The following is a 20,829-nucleotide window of genomic DNA, read 5'->3' on the forward strand; positions in this document are numbered from 1 at the left end:
AAGCCGAACTCTAGCGTCGTCGTAGGGAGAGAAAGTGCTCAAGTCTTAATTCCCTTAAAATTTTCTATAATATTTAGTTTTGTCTTAATATATAAAATTTATATATTTGGAACTATGTTATATCATTAAATTAAAAATTATATCTAAAAATTATTAAATGTTAAAATAAATAAGTAAGAAAAAGAATTTTATTATGGAAATCTCAAATTCTACTTCTTGATGTGGTAAATATGGATAAGACACTTTTATCTTTCAGGTCTAGAAAATGTTGCCTGCATCCAATATTCGTGTGAGTAAAAGTTTGGAAGTTAAACATATGAATAGTAAAATTGGTGATAAATTTGGGAGAAGGGAGAAGTAAACTTGGTGATAAAAGCCAACACCAACTTCTTCCTCCCTTCTCAGTTCTCACTTTACCTGTTTACTCTTTCAATTCCCAGCAATTTGAAGACTTTGACCTCCAAATTCAACTTTTGTAGCTTTAATTTTGTTTTGGCGATGGCCACCCCAACAATCAATCTTGAATCTTCTTCGGCTTGGGAGTACGATGTGTTCTTGAGCTTCAGAGGTGAGACGCGCAAAGGCTTCACCAATGATCTTTACTGTGCGTTGTGTCGAGCCGGAGTGAGAACATTTAGAGACGACGATGAGCTGAGAAAGGGCGAAGATCTTTCCTCCGAGTTCAAGAGAGCCATCCAAAATTCACGAATCGCCGCGATTGTCCTCTCTCAAGACTATGCCTCGTCTAGATGGTGCCTGGACGAGCTCTTGCAAATCCTAGACTGCAAGGAGAAGAGGAAACAGACAGTTTTTCCTGTGTTTTACGGCGTTGAGGCTTCCCAAGTGCAGAACCAAAGTGGGAACTACGGCGTTGCCCTAGCGAATCACGAACGGCGTTTTGGGGCAAACAAGGTACACACATGGAGAGATGCCGTCACTAAAGTTGGAAATTTATCAGGATTGGATTTGCGAGACGCCGCCGTTGATGGGTAATGCTTTGTTATTCAATTCCTTTTGGATCATATTCAATTGAATAGATATTGGTAAAACTTGTGGATAATGCTTTGCTATTCTGTTTGGATTATATATACTTTTGTGATCAAATTTGGAGAAAAAAAAAAGTGTCAAATAGGTCACTAAATTTATTGCTTTTATGCAATTAGTTCATTCATTGAACTTAGAAAGTATGCAATCATAAAATATGTGCAATCTAGTTCAGATGGCAAGAAATCTAACTTATAACCACACAAGGTCATGAGTTCAAATCCTTGCCCCCTTAGTTTGAAAAATTTACACAAAAGCAATAAGTTTAGTGGTTATTTAACATTTTTTCCTTTTCTTCAATTATATATTACAGTTAATTGTATTTCTAGGTATTTACTTGAAAATTATTGGGTATAAATAACTAACCTTCACTGTAATGCTTTAAAAACTTGCTAGATTACTAGTGTATAAAAATAGTCTATATCAAATTAGCCTGTGATCTAAACATAACATTCACATCAATATTTTCTTTCTTTTAATTTAATCTAGAGGCATGTTATTTTTTACGACTGTGGTTATGTATTCAATTTTCTAAAATATTTCTCTCATTTTCTATCTAAATATTGAAGAAATGAATCCAAGTTCATTAAAACAATCATTGAAAAGGTCCAGTTGGTAGTAGGCCGCCGAGTGCCTATGTTTGTTGCCAAGCATGTGGTAGGACTTGATTCTCAGGTTCAACATGTGGTACAATTAATACTTCGAGAACCAAATGATGGTGTTCGCATGATTGGAATATATGGTATGGGAGGTATTGGAAAAACTACTCTTGCTAAAGCTGTCTACAACAGACTTTTTGGATATTTTGATAGCAGCTGCTTTCTTGAGATAAGATCAGGAATTTCAGAGATAAAATATTTGCAAGAAGAGCTTCTTAGTAAGCTTCTCAAAAGAGAGATCAAAGTTGGTAGTGAAGATGAAGGGATCGTGTTGATCAAACAGTGGCTTCAAGCAAAAAAATGTCTCATTGTCCTCGATAATTTGGAATATATCAATCAATTTAATGCATTATGTGGACAACGAGATTGGTTTGGTGTAGGAAGTAGAATTATTTTAACAACTACAGAGGCACCCGTGCTGAGAATTTTGAAAGACGAAGAACGTTATGAAGCTAAGGTATTGAACCAGAAGGAGTCTTTGCAGCTCTTTAGCCTACATGCATTTGGAGAGCCATCATTACCTAAAGAGGATTATATTGAGCTTTCAGATGACCTAGTGGCTTATTGTGGGGGACTGCCATTAGCTCTTGAAGTGTTAGGGGCCGATTTGTTTGATAAATCGAAGGAAGAATGGATTAGTGCCTTTGAGAAATTGAAGAGAATTCCTCATAATGGTATTCAAGATAGGCTTAAAATCAGATATGATAGACTTCTAGATGATCATACCAAATCTCTTTTTCTTGATCTTGTTTGCTTCCCCTATGAAGTTCCCATAGATATTGCCATTAGCATGTTTGAGGCCATGGGATATTCGGCAAACATTGAAATTCAACACTTGGTTGACAAATGCTTGATAAATAATTACGGTTCTCAAATTAGTATGCATAGCTTAATACGAGAAATGGGAAAGGAAATTATTCGTTTGGAATCACCTGACAAACCAGGTGAACGAAGTAGATTGTGGTGTCTCAATGATATCCATGACGTGCTTGTAGAACACAAGGTAATGAAATTTCTTTTATTTTTCCCTTTAATTTCTTATGCATAATTCTGTCTAGTCTTTGCCATGTTTGTGACGTGTCAACTTGTCTTTGTATCTATGCTCTTTCAAGACACATTATATTGAAGGGGTCCTGTACCTCTCAGTTTTGATTGCTTCACTTTGCCTGTGTGATTAGAGATATATAGTTAAGTCACTAATTATCCTTAATCACTTAAAATTATACAAAGGGATATTACTCTAAAGGGCAAGATCTAGTGCGGCTACTGCTTCCAGTGTGGTCGTGCAACTTTGCACAATTATGTATGCAAAAATGCACTACCACATGTTCAGAAATGCACCAGGGTGTGGTGCATTTCATTTCTCAACATCACTCAATTTGTAAAATGCACCACACCCTGGTGCATTTCTGAATACGTAGTGATGCATTTGTGCATACATAGTGGTGCAAAGTTGCACGACCGCACGGGAAGCAGTAGCCGCATACGAACCAACTACAATGTTACATCTATCTTTAAAAAAGTATATCTCTTGGGATGATTGTTGACTTCCGCAATTGCTAAAATGTGAGTTTGAGTTTATAATTACCACATAGCAAGTGTGATACCAATACTAATTTACTCAGATTTTAAAAGACTAAAATGCTAGTTGAAATTCCTAAATGTTTTTGTAATGAAACTTCATTAGTTAATGTCAAGAAAATCTTGAATTTTCAGTTGATTTCTAGCGAGATTTATTAACACTTCTCATTTAGATCCCTCAATGGAGATCATTTGTACAATAGTTTGTCATTATATTTAGTCACCATGCAAGCTGCTGTGCTTCTTTAACCAATATATCTTCTATGTGTAGGGTACAACAGCGGTTGAGGTTATTTTGCCAAACGCTCCCATGAAAAATATGCGTTATCATACAAAAGCATTTAAGAATATGAAGAAATTAAGATGGCTACAAATTGATCATATCCATCTATATGGAGGCTTCAATTATCTATCCAAGGAGCTCAAAATTTTGCAGTGGAATCACTGCCCTTTGGAATACATTCCATCTGATTTTCATTTTGAGAAGCTTGTAAGTCTGGATATGCGGGGGAGCAACATTAAAAAATTTCAAGCCTCTATAAAGGTAATTTGGTGATATTGATTTTTTTTTTTTTCTTTCAATAATTTGACTTACTAGTTATTTGTCTATACTACAAGTGCTAAGAGAATGAGAACTTCTAATTCAATCTTTTTTCTTTTTCATTTTCTTTGTCCCTTGCCTCTTCCTTGTTTGATTGATTCAAACAGTATTTCCGGTGTCTCAAGTCTCTGGATTTCAGTTTTTCTAAACGTCTCAAAGAGACTCCGAGCTTTGGCGGTGGTGCACAAAATCTCGAGAGTGTATCATTTCGAGCATGCTCGAGTTTGGTAAAGGTGGACTCTTCAATCGGAGAGTTAGAGAGACTAATTCGTTTAGATTTTAGGGACTGTCCAAAGTTGAAGAAACTTCCAAATAGCCTTTGCCAGTTAAGGTCACTGCAGCTACTTGATGTATACAACTGCACAAAACTAAAAGAATTGCCCAAGGAATTGGGAAATTTGATATCCCCTCTTCATAATAGGACAAACTTTTATTGAGGAAGCTGATAACAAGTATCGTATATATATATATAGTGTACATTGGTATTGTCCATTAACTCTTGTGGTCTCTTACAATTGTTATTGCAAATTATGCTGTGCAAATTATGTTATTGCAAGGTGCATACGGTTGCAAAACGGCGCCGTTTTGGTTAAAAAAACGCGCATCCCACTTAAAGAAGAAATCAGGTTCGATTCTCAACAATAGCATTTTTATATATCCAGAAATTCATAACTATATATCCACAAATTCATAACTATATATCCACAATGACTGAATGAAGTAAAAATCCACAATGAATGAATGAATGAATGAAGTAAAAATCCACAATGAATGAACTAAATATCCACAATGATTGAACTAAATATCCACAATGAATGAACGAAATATCCATAAATTCATAACTATATATCCAGAAATTCATAACTATATATCCATAAATTCATAACTATATATCCACAGTGAATGAATGAAGTAAATATCTACAATGAATGAACTAAATATCCACAATGAATGAAATAAATATCCATAAATTCATAACTATATATCCACAATAATGCTATTGTCGAGAATCGAACCTGAATTTTTTTTTTTTAAAGTGAGACGCGCATTTTTAGTCAAAACGATGTCGTTTTGAATCGTATGCACCATGCGCATGGTACATTCGGTTGCACGGCATAACTATTGAATTGTTATACCATGGATCAAAGTTCATATTGCATGCAATCTTTGTCCAAAAATTATATGTTTGCAGTTTACACATTTTGTATCTGCAATTAATAATTTATATACCTGTAAACAAATTGAAAACACCTAATATGATAATTACAAACACATAACATGTTAACTACACATACAAAATATGTTATCTGTAAATACATAAGATGTTAGTTAACATGTTATGTTTTTACAATTAACATATTATGTACCTATAGTAACTTGGAGGGTGTGGTTGAGTGGAAAGAATTCATCCATCCTTAACTAAAGGTCAAAGGTTCAATCCTTGGCTTTGGGAATGGAGCAAAAGAGGTGCCTACAATTCACGAGAGGATTAGTGGCCACTTTGGGTGTACCCAAAAATTTATGTCTGTAATTATTTGTTATTTTTCGACTAGGATCTACAATACCCTAGTCCATGGTATAATTCTGCTGGTCTGTTAGATGCAGGATTTAACATGTTGCTAGATGCATTAATGCTCTTCAATATTTATTATACATACTAGTTCTTTACGCACATTGCGCGATTGGGATAATGCCTAATGATTTTTTATTTTTAATAAGTACTTTAAAGTATATATCAATGCAAGATTATATTGGAATTGTTCATGCATAGATAATTGAATGTTGAATTTGCGTATTTACATATGTAATTCTAAGTTTACAAATGCAAGATAATATAGTCAATATTGATTATAATTGTCAATAAAATAATTGTATAGGTATGGTTGAAACCAAATACGGGACATAAGGGAGAACAAATAAAAATTAGGGCATAAAATATTAAATATATACTAATATTGAAGAGCTAACTGCTGATTACCAAACAAGGACATTGCGAGGTAGTTTTTCACTTCAATTTGTTGTGTGATTTGAATACTCTTTTTGTCAATAAATCCCCCAAGTAGTTAATATGATTGGCTTAATTATAATTTTTTTTTATTTTTTAAAACAATTATTATTATTATTATTATTATTATTATTATTATTATTATTATTATTATTATTATTATTATTATTATTATAAATTATTACTATTATTATTATTATTATTATTATTATTATTATTATTATTATTATTATTATTATTATTATTATTATTATTATTATTATTATTATTATTATATGTACATCCTTAGGTCATTTTACATGTTAATCTAAACAACTAATTTTTTCAAATATCTTTTTACCAACTGTTGATATAATTCGTTGGTCAAATTCGCTAATATAATCCGCTAACTGCTGATTGTCAAACAAGGACATTGCGAGATAGTTCTCACTTCAATTTGTTGTGTGATTTGAATACTCTCTTTGTCAACAAATCCCTCAAGTAGTTAATATTATTGACTTTATTAATTATATATATATTTTTAAAATTTTTCATGGTATTAATAAAATACTTGATAAATAAATATATAGCATTATTTTGTATTATAACTTTGATAGTTTTAATTAAAAAAATAGTGCACAAAAAAAAAATAATAGACAATGTAGTGAATATAATCAATTGATGAATTAGAATGTAAAGAATTTTTACATTGGAGAAAAATAAAGACAATATAACTAATAAAATTATTTCTCTTAATTAATTTATTGATAATGAATATTTTATTTTTAATAAAAACATTGTAGGGACACTGTAGCGAATATAATCAATTGATAAATTTGAATATAAAGAATTTTTATATTGGAGAAAAATAAAGACAATATAACTAATGAAATTATTTCTTATATTTAATTTATTGATAATGAATAATTTTTTTTTGAATAAAGATATTGTAGACACATAATTCTAAATTAAATAAATGCATATGTATTATTTTTTTGTTGTAGCTACTAAATCATTATTTAATTTAATAGAAGTAAAGTAGATCAGAGTACTAATTATGTCAACTTTGATTGGGATGAGGTTCGAACTTAAGACATTTCTAATTGAAATCAATGAGTAAGTTAACGGTGAACTAACAGAAATTAACGGAAAAGATAATATTTAACGGAAAAGTTAACGAATAATCATACTCATTAAGGATAAATTAGTAAATCTTAAGGAAAAATTAAAATCTGATCAATCTGAACCATTCATTTGATTAAAAAATTTGACCGCCATTTTTTCTTCCCATTATAGGCCTAACTCTCTTGGGCTCTTATTAGTATATATATATATACTAGTTTTTTACGCGCATTGCGCGATTGGGATAATGCCCAATGCTTTTTTTTTTTTTTAATAAGTACTTGAAAGTATATTAAGGCAATATTATATTGAAATTGTTCATGCATAGATAATTGAAGGTTGAATTTGCGTATTTAAATAGGTAATTCTTCTCCCAAAGGTTGAGTCCCCAACCCCAAGCCCCCCCCCCCCCCCCCCCCCCCACACTCCGACCCGACAGAGCATTGTGTGAAGTTGTAAATCACGGTGACTCAATGGTTCAGCAGACAGGGCCAAATACTGGTACGCACAAGGAATCTGCCCACTTTGGACATAATTCCTGCATTGCCGGCGCCGAGGTTCAAACCTTGGTCTCTTCTCCTAAATACTGCCCACTAAACCATTGAGCTTAGCCCGTGCGGGTTAAATAGGTAATTTTAAGTTTACAAATGCAAGATAATATAGTCAATATTGATTATAATTGTCAATAAAATAATTGTATAGGTATGGACGTATGGTTGAAACCAAATACGGGACATAAGGGAGAACAAATAAAAATTAGGGCATAAAATATAAAATATATACTAATATTGTTTGAGGAGATTCCGACATTAGGATTTGTGGTTAAGTTCTATTAAGACTTTAATATTAGAATTAGATTAATGGTGTAGTTATAATTCTATATTAGACTTTAATATTAGAATTAGACTAACGGTGAATTAACGGAAAAGTTAAATGGATAATCATATAATTAAGGATGAATTAGAAAATCTTAAAAGAAAAAAATTAAAACCTGAATAATATGAACCATTCATTTGATTTAATAATTTGGCGGTCATTTTTTCTACCCAATGTTAATAATTAAATAAATTCGCTGGTAGCGAATATAATCAATTAATAAATTTGAATATAAAGAATTTTTATATTAAAGAAAAATAAAGACAATATAACTAATAAAATTATTTATCTTATTTAATCTATTGATAATGAATAATTTTTTTTTTTTTGAATAAAGACATTGTGAACACATAATTCTAAATTAAAGAAATGTATATGTATTATTTTTTGTTGTAACTACTAAATTATTATTTATATAATTTAATAAGAGTAAAATAGAGTATTAATTATGCCAACTTTGATTGGGATGAGGTTCGAACCTAAGACCTTTTTTTTTTTAATTAAAATCAATGAGTAAGTTAACGGTGAACTAACGGCAATTCTTAAAATTTTAACGGAATTAGTAACGGTGTGTGGGTATTTTAGGAAATTTTAGTGTAAAATTTAAATCTGATCAATCTTTTAATCAATCTGAGCCATTCATTTGATTAAAATCTGTGACCGCCATTTTTTCTACCCATTATAGGCCTAACTCTCTTGGGCTCTTATTAGTATATATATATAATAATAGTAGATAGATAGTAGATATATATATATATATATAGTAGACATTATATTCCAATATTCTAAGTTGGATTAGGTATCAAGAAGAAGGATGATCAATATTTTTTTAATAACCGTTTAATTTTCACAATTCCAAGAATAATACATTAATCCTATCTTGGATTCTTTGTTTGGGCGATTTGGAATCCTGCCGTCCACCCATGTTTGGTCAATCATTTAGTTGTTAATCTTGTTTAGTATTTAGTATTTCAAATTTGTACTAGTCTTCTTAATGATCTTGAAATATGTTACAATCTTATATATATTATAGAGTTAATGAACGATTTGGTCCCTCAATTATTAGCGAACTGTCAATGTAGTTCATCAATTGCTTATTCATCGATTTGGTCTCCGAAAATAATTATTTTTAGTCGATTTAGTCCCTTAGTCCGTGTTCCATTGACGGCCAGAGAGACTAAATCGACTAAAAATAATTATTTTCGTGGACCAAATCAACGGCCGGAGGGACTAAATCGACTAAAAATAATTGTTTTCGAGGACCAAATCGATGAATAAGCAATTGAGGGACTACATTGACAGTTCGCTAATAATTGAGGGACGAAATCGTTGATTAACTTTATATTATACTTTAAGCTTGGTGGCCCAAATGGACTAGTTCAAAATTTAATAGGCTAGCTCGATAACTTAAGCCATTTATAATTATTCTTTGTTATAGAAGTGATGTAAGTTCATTTTTAATATTTTTTATTAAGTTTTTAAATAAAAATGTAATAATATATTAATAAATTATCACAAAATAAAATATTTTTTTGAAAATAATAATGGAAAAATAAAAAGCTTAATATTAATGTTACTCCCCCGTCTCATTTTACTTGTCTTACTTTCCTTTTTAATCCGTCCTAAAATTTTGTACACTTTCCTAAAATAAACACTATTAAGACTGGTTTTTTCCAAAGTACCCTTGTGACTTTCAAAGCTTTGTATACTTTTAAATTTTCTCGAAAAATGTGCATCTTTCTAGACTTTTCCACATCTTTACTTTTTCAAACAATTATGGGGTTGTTTACCAAAATGGAAAAATGAAAAATTTTTCAAAAAAATAGAGAATTAGAGAAGTGGAAGAATGGAAAATAGAAAACTTGTTTACTAAAATTATCTCTCCAATTGCCTAACTCCACTCCATTCTCCAACTTCATGTACAAATTTGGAGAAACTCATTTTGGACTTCTCCAAATGGAAGAATGGAAAAAGCACGTGTGAACAATGCTTACTGCGTGAGGTCAATTGTTTGATTCCTGTTGGCCGCGCAATAAATTTTGCTTCTTCAGTTTCTTCTTAGCGGCTCAGCACCTCTTCGTCAATTATTTTATTTTATTATTATAAATAACTAGTAGTTGCACACGTGCGATGCACAGTCATATGTATAGTTTATGGAATATACAGTATGTACAAAAGCTTAAGAAATTTAATAAATTAAAAATCCCCACCAAATTGAAAATTGATTAAACATTGTTGAAGACTTCTTTGTACACAACATTTGTTGTCTTACTAAGACATGTTACATCTTCTCCACAAATCAATACTTTTAAACCCGTAGGGTTACTGACTCTTGAAACAGCTACGTACATTTGCCCATGGTTAAAGACTGGTCTTTTTAAATACAATCCCACTCTTGAGAGCGTTTGTCCTTGACTTTTATTTATTGTCATGGCATAAGATAGCATCAAAGGAAATTGCTTTCGTTGGAATTTGAAAAGCAATCTTGGATCTGACGGTGTTAGTAACATCCTTGGAATCAAAACTGTAGTACCTGCATTTGTACCCCCCATTATTTTTGCTTCCAACACATGATCAGCTAACCTTGTTACAATCAATCTTGTACCATTGCACAAGCCAAGAGTGTGATCAATATTTCTCAAGAGCATAACGGGTGACCCAATTTTCAAAGTCAATGCATGATTAGGTACACCAGAACATCGCAGACCATTCAAGAATTCTGGAGTGTGCAATTCCGCTAACATATCTGCATTAGAATCTTACTTGCAAACTGAATCACAACTCAAATAAGTCCTAGCTTCACTTGGATTTTGATCATTCGTGTATTGGTTAATGATATCTACCATATCCAATGTTAGTGCCAATATGGCACTATCCTCAAGGTATGATAAATCACCATTAGCGCTTCTAAACAACGGGAAAATGCTATCAACAATTGTAGAAATAGTATCACCATCACATTTAAGTAGAAACTTATCTGGAATTGTTAACTCTGCGTCACCATCCGTTGAATTTCCAATTTTCTCGTCACCTATATCTGCTATCCAGTTTGCAAACTCTTCAATCTCTTTGGCCTCTATTTGCGATTTTACACGTCTTAGGCGTAAATTTTTTGTTAGCCTAAATACTTTGCATGATCTCCAAAGGTATGATGAATTTATGCTCGATCCAACAATATCTTGCCTTGTGCCCTTTGGAATAACCGGAAGAATTTGTCTAAAATCGCCACCCAAAACAACTGTTTTACCACCAAATGTCATTTCACAGCTTCTTGGATTTGTGAAACGCAATAAATCACGCATAGTTCGGTCTAGGGCTTCAAAGCAGAACTTGTGCATCATTGGAGCTTCATCCCATATTATCAACTTGCTTTGCATAATAAGCTCAGCCAACGGGGTGCCTTGTCTTATGTTGCAAGTGGAATCTTCATTAACAGATATAGGTATTGCGAACCTAGAATGTGCTGTCCGACCACCTGGTAGCAGAAGAGAAGCTATGCCGCTAGATGCAACATTTAGAACAATTTCACCCTTACGTCTTAAAGCGGATGAAAGTGCTCTCCACAAGAAGATCTTACCAGTACCACCATATCCATAAACGAAGAAAAATCCACCAGCTTTGTTTTCAATATCTGTTAACACCTCCTCGTATATTACCTTTTGCTCATCTGTCAGTTGACTAACCAAATCGTTATTCTCTTTCTCCTGAGCAACACGATCATATACCAATTCTTCTTGTATCAACCTATTTGATATTAAATTATATGACTCCAAATCTGCAACTGGCATTTCTGGAAAGTCCTTAAGACTCTTTCCCATTATTGATAACAATTTTTCAATCTCAACCAACGCAAAATTCATCTTCTGATTGTCATTCAACTCAGAATCTGCAGTGATTTGAACCATTAAGTGAATACAAAACCAATGTGTTTTGCTTGAGTACGTTATTCTAAAAACAACTGAAAATAAAATGCAAAATATATAGCCAGAATAACTTGTGTACCTGAATTTTGCAATTGTTTCCAAACTTGATATTCTGCATCTTCAGACAAATGTTGCCACATGGCATACCAAACAGCTTCATGTTTACCTATACAGCTGGTCATTAACAGTGTAACAAATAACCTCCTCAACTTATCTCCAGAAGCCCAATGACTTGCTTCCTCTATTGCGTCTATATATTCTTTGTCATCATCAACTAAGCCTCTAGCATAGCACGCATCGCAGAATGAATCATATTGCACACCATTCACAATCTTTATATCAGCAAAAGATGTAAGACCACGAACTTTATTCAACAAACATCTTAAATAAAAAATTTCACCAGTGCCAGGTGGGACGTAAAAAATCCTTCCTATTGCGAATCCTTTTTTCCTTGGCTGCCATTTTCGTAGTTGTTTCTTCCACACAAATTTCGTTGGCATCTCAGCATAAGTCATCTTTCTTGCCTCTGGAAATGTCTTGTTAGCCTCAAACCATTCCAAGAACATGCTTTGTCCTATAGTTGGTCTATTCACAATGTTGTCAACTGGATCGTCATCGGAAAAAATCACACTTTGTTGATTGGGTAAGTGAAAGCTTAACCTTTCCACTGATGGAGCCCTAAGTTGTATATCAAAGCCAAACAACCGCCATACAGCCTCGCAGGGTGAAATGTACCTACAGTCATAGTACATATTAATCTCATCTACAGATTTTCCAACATCTGAATCATTGCTTGTTTTGTAGAACTCGGTTGTTACCCTGTCGTGTCCCTTATTGACATATTTGAAAAGGTACTTGATTGAACTGGACTGGTTGCACCACTCCACATTTATATGAGCCTTGTATTTAAGCAATAAATGTCTGTTGTGTGGTACAACATACCTGTTGTCCAAGACAATTCCATTTTTTGTTATTGTCCTTCCATTTTCTCGACGTCTATATAAGGGATACCCATCATCATCAAAAGTAGAACATTCCAAAAAATTTTTGGGAAAATGTTTGGAACATCTTCCTTTCACCATACACGGAGAATTCAGTCTAGCTTTTCCGCATGGCCCATGCATCATAAATTCCTCAACAGCTTTGTAGTATTCTACACCCATATTTTCATCAGGTATCTCAGCTGGAATTATTTTGTCTAAAGCTCCAACTTCACTAACTTCATTTCTTTTATCCAAAAAAGAGCAATATATGCGCATGCGAGAGGCCTCTTTTTTGGAACTCAATGGTATATATAACTGTGAAATAAATAATGAATATAATTTAGGAAAAACAATCTTAACAGGATGAAATAGTTTTAAAAAAATTGTACAGGGGTTTACCTCCAGCAACCGATCCAAACAGTTGCTTCTTTCTACAATCGGCTATCAAGGAATCGAGCTTCATCTTAAACAACCTGCAAATTATGTTAGGACGGTCTTCAGCTTTCAAACTACGGTCAGTAAGGAAACGTTGCACCTCAGGCCACTTTGGGTTGCAGGTAAAAGTTATAAATAAATCCGGATATCCAATCCATCTACAAATAGCCATCGCATCGTGGTAGTTTTGTATCATGTACCTTGCTCCGCCAGTGAAACTCGATGGTAAAATTATCCTACACCCCTGATTTGCTAGATTTATTTCACCCCGAGTTAAAGCATCTGTCAACCCACTATATGATTCACAACGTAAGCTTTTTATGTGTGTCCTTATATAGATGAGTCTTCCTGACTCAACCATTGTATATCCGTCAACAACAAATTGTTGGAATAACCTCTTCGCATGTAGTATTGTACTGACAACCTCTTTTCTTGATTGTAAGCGATAACAAAAAAATTCCCTTGGACTAATCCTTTGTCTTCCGCCAGCACCACAGTTGCCCTTTATGTTAGAGAAGGCAATGTCTTCCCTATAACCATCTTCACCATATGGAAACAACAATGGGTATTGAAGTGGCAAGTAGGAAGGGTTTAATTCACTTATTCTTTGTAGCTGGCCGCCCTTAGTTTGAAGGACAATGTCACGCTCACCTATACTGGTATCAAGATCTCCAACTATTAATGCAGCTACTTCAGACACTTCAGGTAAATTGTATGTCCTAGCATCTTTCTTGCGCTTGCCTAGCAATTTTATCTTGACTTCAGCGCAGGGATTTCTATCCATTTCTGACTTAGCCATACGAAATGACTTAACCAAGACATTATTTTGATCCAACTCACCTTGAATGACATTCACTATGTCTATATGAATGTCATCTTGATTACAACCATCACTGCATTAATTATGAAATGAATATACACTTTAAATAATTAGTTTAGACTCAATGATCATAACATAAGTAAGCGAAGATTAGGTTTACCTCACAGCATTGATACGGTTTATTTGTTCATTGTTTGTGTCGTATATGTATAGTTGGGCAAAATGTGGTGGCTTGCCTTCTTGTGGAAGTAAACTTCTCATTAAATGATAGTTTTGTCCATTTAATCAGAATACAGGGGGCCCGCCTCCCTTGTTCACGGTCCTGTCAACCCTACCTCCCATTGATGTGAAGCAAAACATGTTGTTGTATGTCCTGATGTTCTGTAAGAATTTCCTAGATAGTTCACATTTGCCGAAAAAAAGATCGCTGATACCTTTGGGTGGCAAGGGTAATGTGGGCAACTTAATTTTACCATTGTTGCAACACATGGAAAATCGCGGTGCTCCCTTAGTCACGGTTTTGTTCTGTCTCTCCTCAAACCAAAATAACGCACCACAATGGTCACAAGTATTTGTAGCGTCTCCAAAATCACAATATTCAACTGCATTAAAAGGTAATATTATGATGCGGTATTAATATTGCACAACAACTATTAATATTATATTGTGCTACGTACCATTAGAAACCGCAGGTGTGGTAGCAATATCGTTGTTCTGTGATTTTCCGTCAACATTTTTAACCAAACTTGTAGCAGTAATACTTGCTTCTGTAGGCAAGGGAATATTTGATACTTGAAATTTAGATAATTTTTGAATTTTCCAATAATATAATAAATTAGAATAAAGTAGTAAAGGGTTTGGAAAAAAAGTTAACAAAAATAAATAAAAGGCGTAAAGTATCCCTATATTTAACTAATGAAAGCATGTATATAGAAATTAAGGAAATACCGGTTGAACAGATATCTGCTGCTCTAATCGGTGCAGGAAGAGATTCTCCTTCGAACGCTAACAGCAGGTCCCTCTTTAGCTCATGTGGAGGTTTAATAGTACAACAATTTGTACCGTCTAGGATTTTGTTGCATCGACTATTAACATTCGATATGTTCTTGAACGGTTGTCGCGTTGGTACTTTATGTTGTGTGTTACAACCTATTGTCAAAGTTCATAGCAAATGAGCTACAGTATCAACGTAATAAATTAAAACGTACATTTATGACTTTTAAATGCACCTACCAGTTAATATAGATGTTGGTACGGAGGATATTGACTCTTGTAAGTGTCCCAAAATGAAAACCTTTGATTTGTTTGAGCCGAATTTTTGTGTTATGTTCCGCCCACTTAAGTGTACATTGGAAGTACCTTTGTCACACATAGATAAATATTTAAGTTAAACACAATATCGAAATAGACAAATAGATTCAATAACTAAATAACAACTAACTAAAAAAATTATATATGAATATTTGAAATATATGTAAATGTACATCGCTATAATATGTAATAGTTTTACCGTTTGTTATAGTACTTATTGGTGTAATATTTTGAGTAGAACAACATCCAGATGAAAGTCTTCTAGGGATACTTGAAGCATTTTCGTCTCCAACTGGAGGGTTTTCCTTTGTTGGTGAAATTTGTTCAAAATTCTCTGCGATATAGGTAAGTAAAGTTAAGTAATTACACCAACATTACACAACATAAATGTCCAAGTATAATTATCAATGAAAAGCTAATAACATAACTATGATGAATTATTCATGTACCAAGGTCCACCATATGGTGTGCACCTTATATAGAAACTATATTGTTATGTAACGTGTTGTTTCCCTATAAGTACGAAAATTGAATAATTATCAAGATGATTTAGAATTATTTATTAGACTCTTATATTAGTACATTCCATTACAACACAATTTCTAATATTTCTTTGCAAAAATATAATTTATAAAGATGTACGTGAAATTTAAAAGTAATATTGAATAAGACAAAAAATAGAGTTCTATGAATACTTTCATAAACGTATCTAATATATATGGAAGCTTAGAATTGTGTATTATGTGTCAAATAATATTTGACGACATAAGTATTCTATGATATCCACTTTATCCATTACACGACAATTAATTCATTATATCATTGTACTAAACATACTAATAAGTGGTAAAAATAAGGCCCAAGCTAAGTAAAAACACAATACTTACCCAATAGACTTACACTAACCAGCTCCATTAACTCGACCCACAAACCCTTTCCTAAACCCGACCCAAAACCCGGAATATAAATTCGGAGTCCAACCTTCACTTCTACCCTACCCGACCTTTCGCATTCCTTCCGCCTCTCTCGCCTTCGTCAGAGGCAATCGCCTTCCGTAGGTCTCTCTCCCTTTCCTCCTTACATCTCTCACTCTGTCCGAAAGCTTGGTAGCAAGCATGTCGTCGACAGTATCTATGGTGTTTGCGTGAACTCTTTCGGTTATAGCTCGATGGAGTACAAACCCTAAATGTAAACTATACAGCTTTCATCTTCAGTTTGTTTCCTTCGCTTTAGTTTCTCTTTCGAATTACCATCATTGAAATTACTGATTTCCTACTAATATCAGCCGATACAATAGCTTTATCCTATTCTTCGATCTAGGGTTTTGTTCTCTCCTAACCCTAACATGTGTTCGAGACATCAACTGCTCGGCGTGGATGAGTCCGACATCACCGTCCAAAACCAGAAGTCCAGAAACAACATATAAGCTAAGTATATCTATGATTTCTCATAATTTGTCAAGTTTTAGATCTCAGTTTGCGGATTTGAAATGATTCAAATGAATTGCTATGATACATGCTTTCTGTACGTAATTAATAGCTCAAATTATATAGCTAGGTGCATTTAGCCTATGTTTTAGAAGTCACATTTCACGAATTTTTTACCTTCTGTAATTGTTAGATTTAGTGTACTAATAATTGTAAAATAAATTGTTCTTATTTGTCAATTAAATGTGTTTTGCTGGGACAGAAAGTCTGTGATGCATCATTTGAAATAGGATACAGTAAACAATCCAAGTTGTTGACAGTAATGGTAGCAAAAGTCAAGTAAGATTAGAATTTTTGTGTACCTTTTTGTTGTATTGAATGCTTCCTCTTTGTGCCTATGATTGTAGAAGTTGTAATTTGCCTCATTGCTCTGAAAATGGTTTAATTTGCAATATGATATGCTGTGTTTGATATACATGAATTATGAACTGTGTGAATTATAACTATCTTATTTGATGTTGAGTAATTATAGTATGACTCTTCAGTTTTTCTTGAAATTGGTATTGGTGTGTGCCACTTTATGTGCTAATTAAATACATGTATTCCTGATATTGTCAGACCTTATTTTTTCGAATGACATGACTAAATTATTTGTTCCCAGATTCTGGCAAATGATGACTCAAAATTCTGATGCCATTGTTTTGATTAACAATTCATCCTCTCTAATTAGCGTACGTGTGAGTTGTTGTACTTAATCTGTTCCTTAAAAAGGTGGATTCCAAAATTTTCCTAAACTCAGATTTTCTTTTTTCAGATTACTGCCTTGTATACATTTGCTAATATGGCAAATGATGAAATCAAATTCTGATGCCAAATTGTGTTTTGAATGGTTGTTTGTTGTGTCCTATCTTTTTGCAGCATATATTAAGCCCATACACACTATATAAGAATGTATTTTTTTCCACAGATTTTGGGCAGTGATGTAAAAGATATTTGCAGATCATTTTTTTTTCAATGCTGTATAGTATATTTTTAGTCTAGGATTAGTCAACTCATCGGTATATGTAGTTTTTCAAATAATTGATACAGGGTTTCAAGATATAATACTTCATTGCAAACAATAGAGTGATTTGTTTGTTTCAAATTCGATTTATTTCAAATCCACACTACTCATTTGTAAACAGTACATATACAATGGGGATATAACTTTAGAAACCCCTTTCGTTCATTAATTCACCTTACAGTTCAATATTTTTCCAAAAAAAAAAAGAATTAATTTATATACTACAGTGATTTATAATACAAAGTACGCGAGTAATTGAAAACCCCAATTTTTTCATAGTATACTATATAATGGGTCATTTTTACAGCTCCAATTTAACGAAATCATGAAGGGGGTTTTTATTTTTATTTTAGATTAAGTATCAATCTAGAACATCGAACTGTATAATAATACGTATATCTGTCATAGAAAAACCAAACTTTTTAAACAATACATCACAGGCAATTGTGGTTTTACTTCCCTTTCAACTAAAGGAGGATACTATAGATAAATGTGACTTTAAAAAAAAAAAAAAAAAACTGTATGACCGCCATAAAGTTTGTGGCGTTAATTTGTTGCTTGCACCTAAGTATCATTACAGAAAGTCTTATTGTATTATGGAAATATAATTTCATACCAAATAAACACTTTTTTTAACAATAAAGTATACCGTTTAGGGTATACTTATCGATCTAAGTGTATACTATGTATAAGTTTCAACTAAAAAAATAATTTTTTTAAGAATCAAGTAGAGGAAAACTGTTTTTAGTTCCATTTCTGGCCTACTGTTATGAGATTTTAGACATTTGATGCATTTTAATTAAATGAGTTTTAATTTTTTCTAAGTTGTTGTGTTAATTTGGTGTTTGTTTAAGTATCATGCAAGATACTCTAAGTGTATTATACTATGTCTTAAAAAATACAGACTTTTTTTAACAACAAAGTCCACAGTTTTTGATGGATTTAAAATCAAAGGGTGTTTTTTTTTCCTAAGTTGTGGTGTTACTTATCATGAGATTTTAGATATTTGATGCATTTTTTTAAACTGTTTTGTTTTTTTTTTTAAGTTGTGGTGTTAACTTGTTGTTTGTTTAAGTATCATGCAACATACTCTAAGTCTATTATACTATGTCTTAAAAAATACAGACTTTCTTTAACAACAAAGTCCACAGTTTTTGATGGATTTAAAATCAAAGGGTGTTTTATTTTTTTCCTAAGTTGTGGTGTTACTTATCATGAGATTTTAGATATTTGATGCATTTTTTAAAACTGTTTTGTTTTTTCCTAAGTTGTGGTGTTAACTTGTTGTTTGTTTAAGTATCATGCAACATACTCTAAGTCTAGTTTAGTTCCCTTATAAAAAAAAAATTATAATATTTTAGGAATTTGATGCATTATTTTTAAACAAATCTGGTCTAAAGACTTTGAATTGTACTGTGCAAAGTCAAATTCTCAGCAATATAGTATTTGCTGTTTGTCCTAGGAAATAAAATAGGAAAAAAATAACTTACAATAGTATCCTTAAGTAATTATGTTATATAATTAGGAGAAATTAAAACATATCAAAAAACAATAATAAGCACCAAAATAGCCCAGAATAATTATCAGTTAAACCAAAACAGAGTCAAGAAAATGTTTAGTGCAATGCAGAAATAAAAAAGAAATCAAAACAGCTCAGAGGCTTAAAGTATTGTCCAGATGTGTTTTTGAAACAATTCAGTTCATCTTCTCCTTCTTAATGCTACCACCCTTTGACCTTTTGCTCCCTTTTGAGGATGAAAACTGATCCAGCAATGACCTTTTAGTAGTAGAAAAACTGATCCAACAATAACCTCATCACATTGTAAGCTGGATTATTTCCTTTCATCCGAGTTCTTTTAATCCCCACTTTAAAAATCATTTTTAAACCAATCACCACCTCAATCTCAGTGGGGATGTCAACATCGGCCTGATAAGTAATACCATTAGTAAAAAAAAAATAATAGAAATTTTAGAAGGCTTATACAATTAGTAGAAGCAAAAGAAGTACCTTTTTGTACTTCTCATACAACAGAGTAGCAGGAATGCCAACTAATTCTGCAACTTCCCTATCCCAGAGTAGGAAAGTTGCATCTATGGTTTTGTCTAAGACTCTCACCAAAAGCTTATATCTAGCAGTACCTTCCTCAAATTGTTTACACACTTGTCACAGTTTAAGACCCCTTCGATTGCTTTAAGCTTCCTGTTACAGCTAGGTGTCAGGCATGCCATGTAGTACCAATCGTCTGTAGAAGACTCTATTGCCATAATTTCACCAAGAATATAGTAATCCCCATCCTGAAAAAATAGTTACAAAAAGTATGTTTAACACCACAACTTAGATTTGTAAGAAAGATTGTTAATATGTAATTAACAACCTGCAGCTTAGATAGATCAAAGATTGTAGACACAATCCTTTCACCCTTTTGGAAACTCTCAATCCCTGTGGACTGGGAGTTCAGAGTCACAGTGCTCAGACTTTTAATTGGAGTCTCTTGAACTTTTAACCTGCAAAAAACAATCAGAATTTGAATCAGTAAATGAGACTCATTTAGACCTCATAAATGGCAGGAAGTTTATGCATTACATAGACTTACTGAGATTTGAAGTCCTTGAACTCATCAAAATCACCATTCACCCAGATCTTAGTTGCATCATACGATGATGTTATTCTGACCTCACCTAAAAAAACACACATAGAAAAAACATAGCATTGTTGTCTATTGCATAAAATAGAGGAGGACAGTATAAGTTTCAAAGACTCACCACTAACCACCTTCGCCCTACAACATTATATTGAATAGCTACAATCACTGGTTCATTTGAACTTGAATTGTAGTAGGGCAGTAGAGACTCAACATGAGAATCCCACAAGGTACACATCAAGTAGTTATCACTGTTTTTGGTAGGTAGAAAAGAAAAATAATTAAATATAATAAACAGAAAGGGAAACTTATAAAGTGGAATCAATAAAGAAACAGTAAAACTAAAGGAAATAAGCAA

General features: G+C 32.7%; 2 protein-coding genes across 2 annotated transcripts; one reads left to right on the forward strand and one right to left on the reverse strand.

The window, feature by feature from the left end:
- The first annotated feature begins 348 nt into the window (after positions 1–348).
- On the forward strand, positions 349–4,392 carry LOC109194086 (TMV resistance protein N-like). The gene is made up of 4 exons (XM_019344963.1): positions 349–989; positions 1,614–2,706; positions 3,556–3,828; positions 3,993–4,392. Exons 1-4 carry the CDS (start codon positions 499–501, stop codon positions 4,320–4,322), a joined length of 2,187 nt encoding a protein of 728 aa, XP_019200508.1. The 5' UTR covers positions 349–498; the 3' UTR covers positions 4,323–4,392.
- A 6,234-nt stretch (positions 4,393–10,626) lies between these two features.
- LOC109146663 lies at positions 10,627–13,992 on the reverse strand. Its single transcript, XM_019294318.1, has 3 exons — positions 13,173–13,992; positions 11,870–13,009; positions 10,627–11,753 (listed from the first exon to the last, which is right to left on the reverse strand). The coding sequence occupies exons 1-3, from the start codon at positions 13,990–13,992 to the stop codon at positions 10,627–10,629; spliced, it is 3,087 nt and encodes a 1,028-aa protein (XP_019149863.1).
- Positions 13,993–20,829: the final 6,837 nt, after the last annotated feature.

This window comes from Ipomoea nil, unplaced genomic scaffold (assembly GCF_001879475.1).
Source record: "Ipomoea nil cultivar Tokyo-kokei standard unplaced genomic scaffold, Asagao_1.1 scaffold0233, whole genome shotgun sequence".
Lineage (NCBI taxonomy): Eukaryota > Viridiplantae > Streptophyta > Magnoliopsida > Solanales > Convolvulaceae > Ipomoea > Ipomoea nil.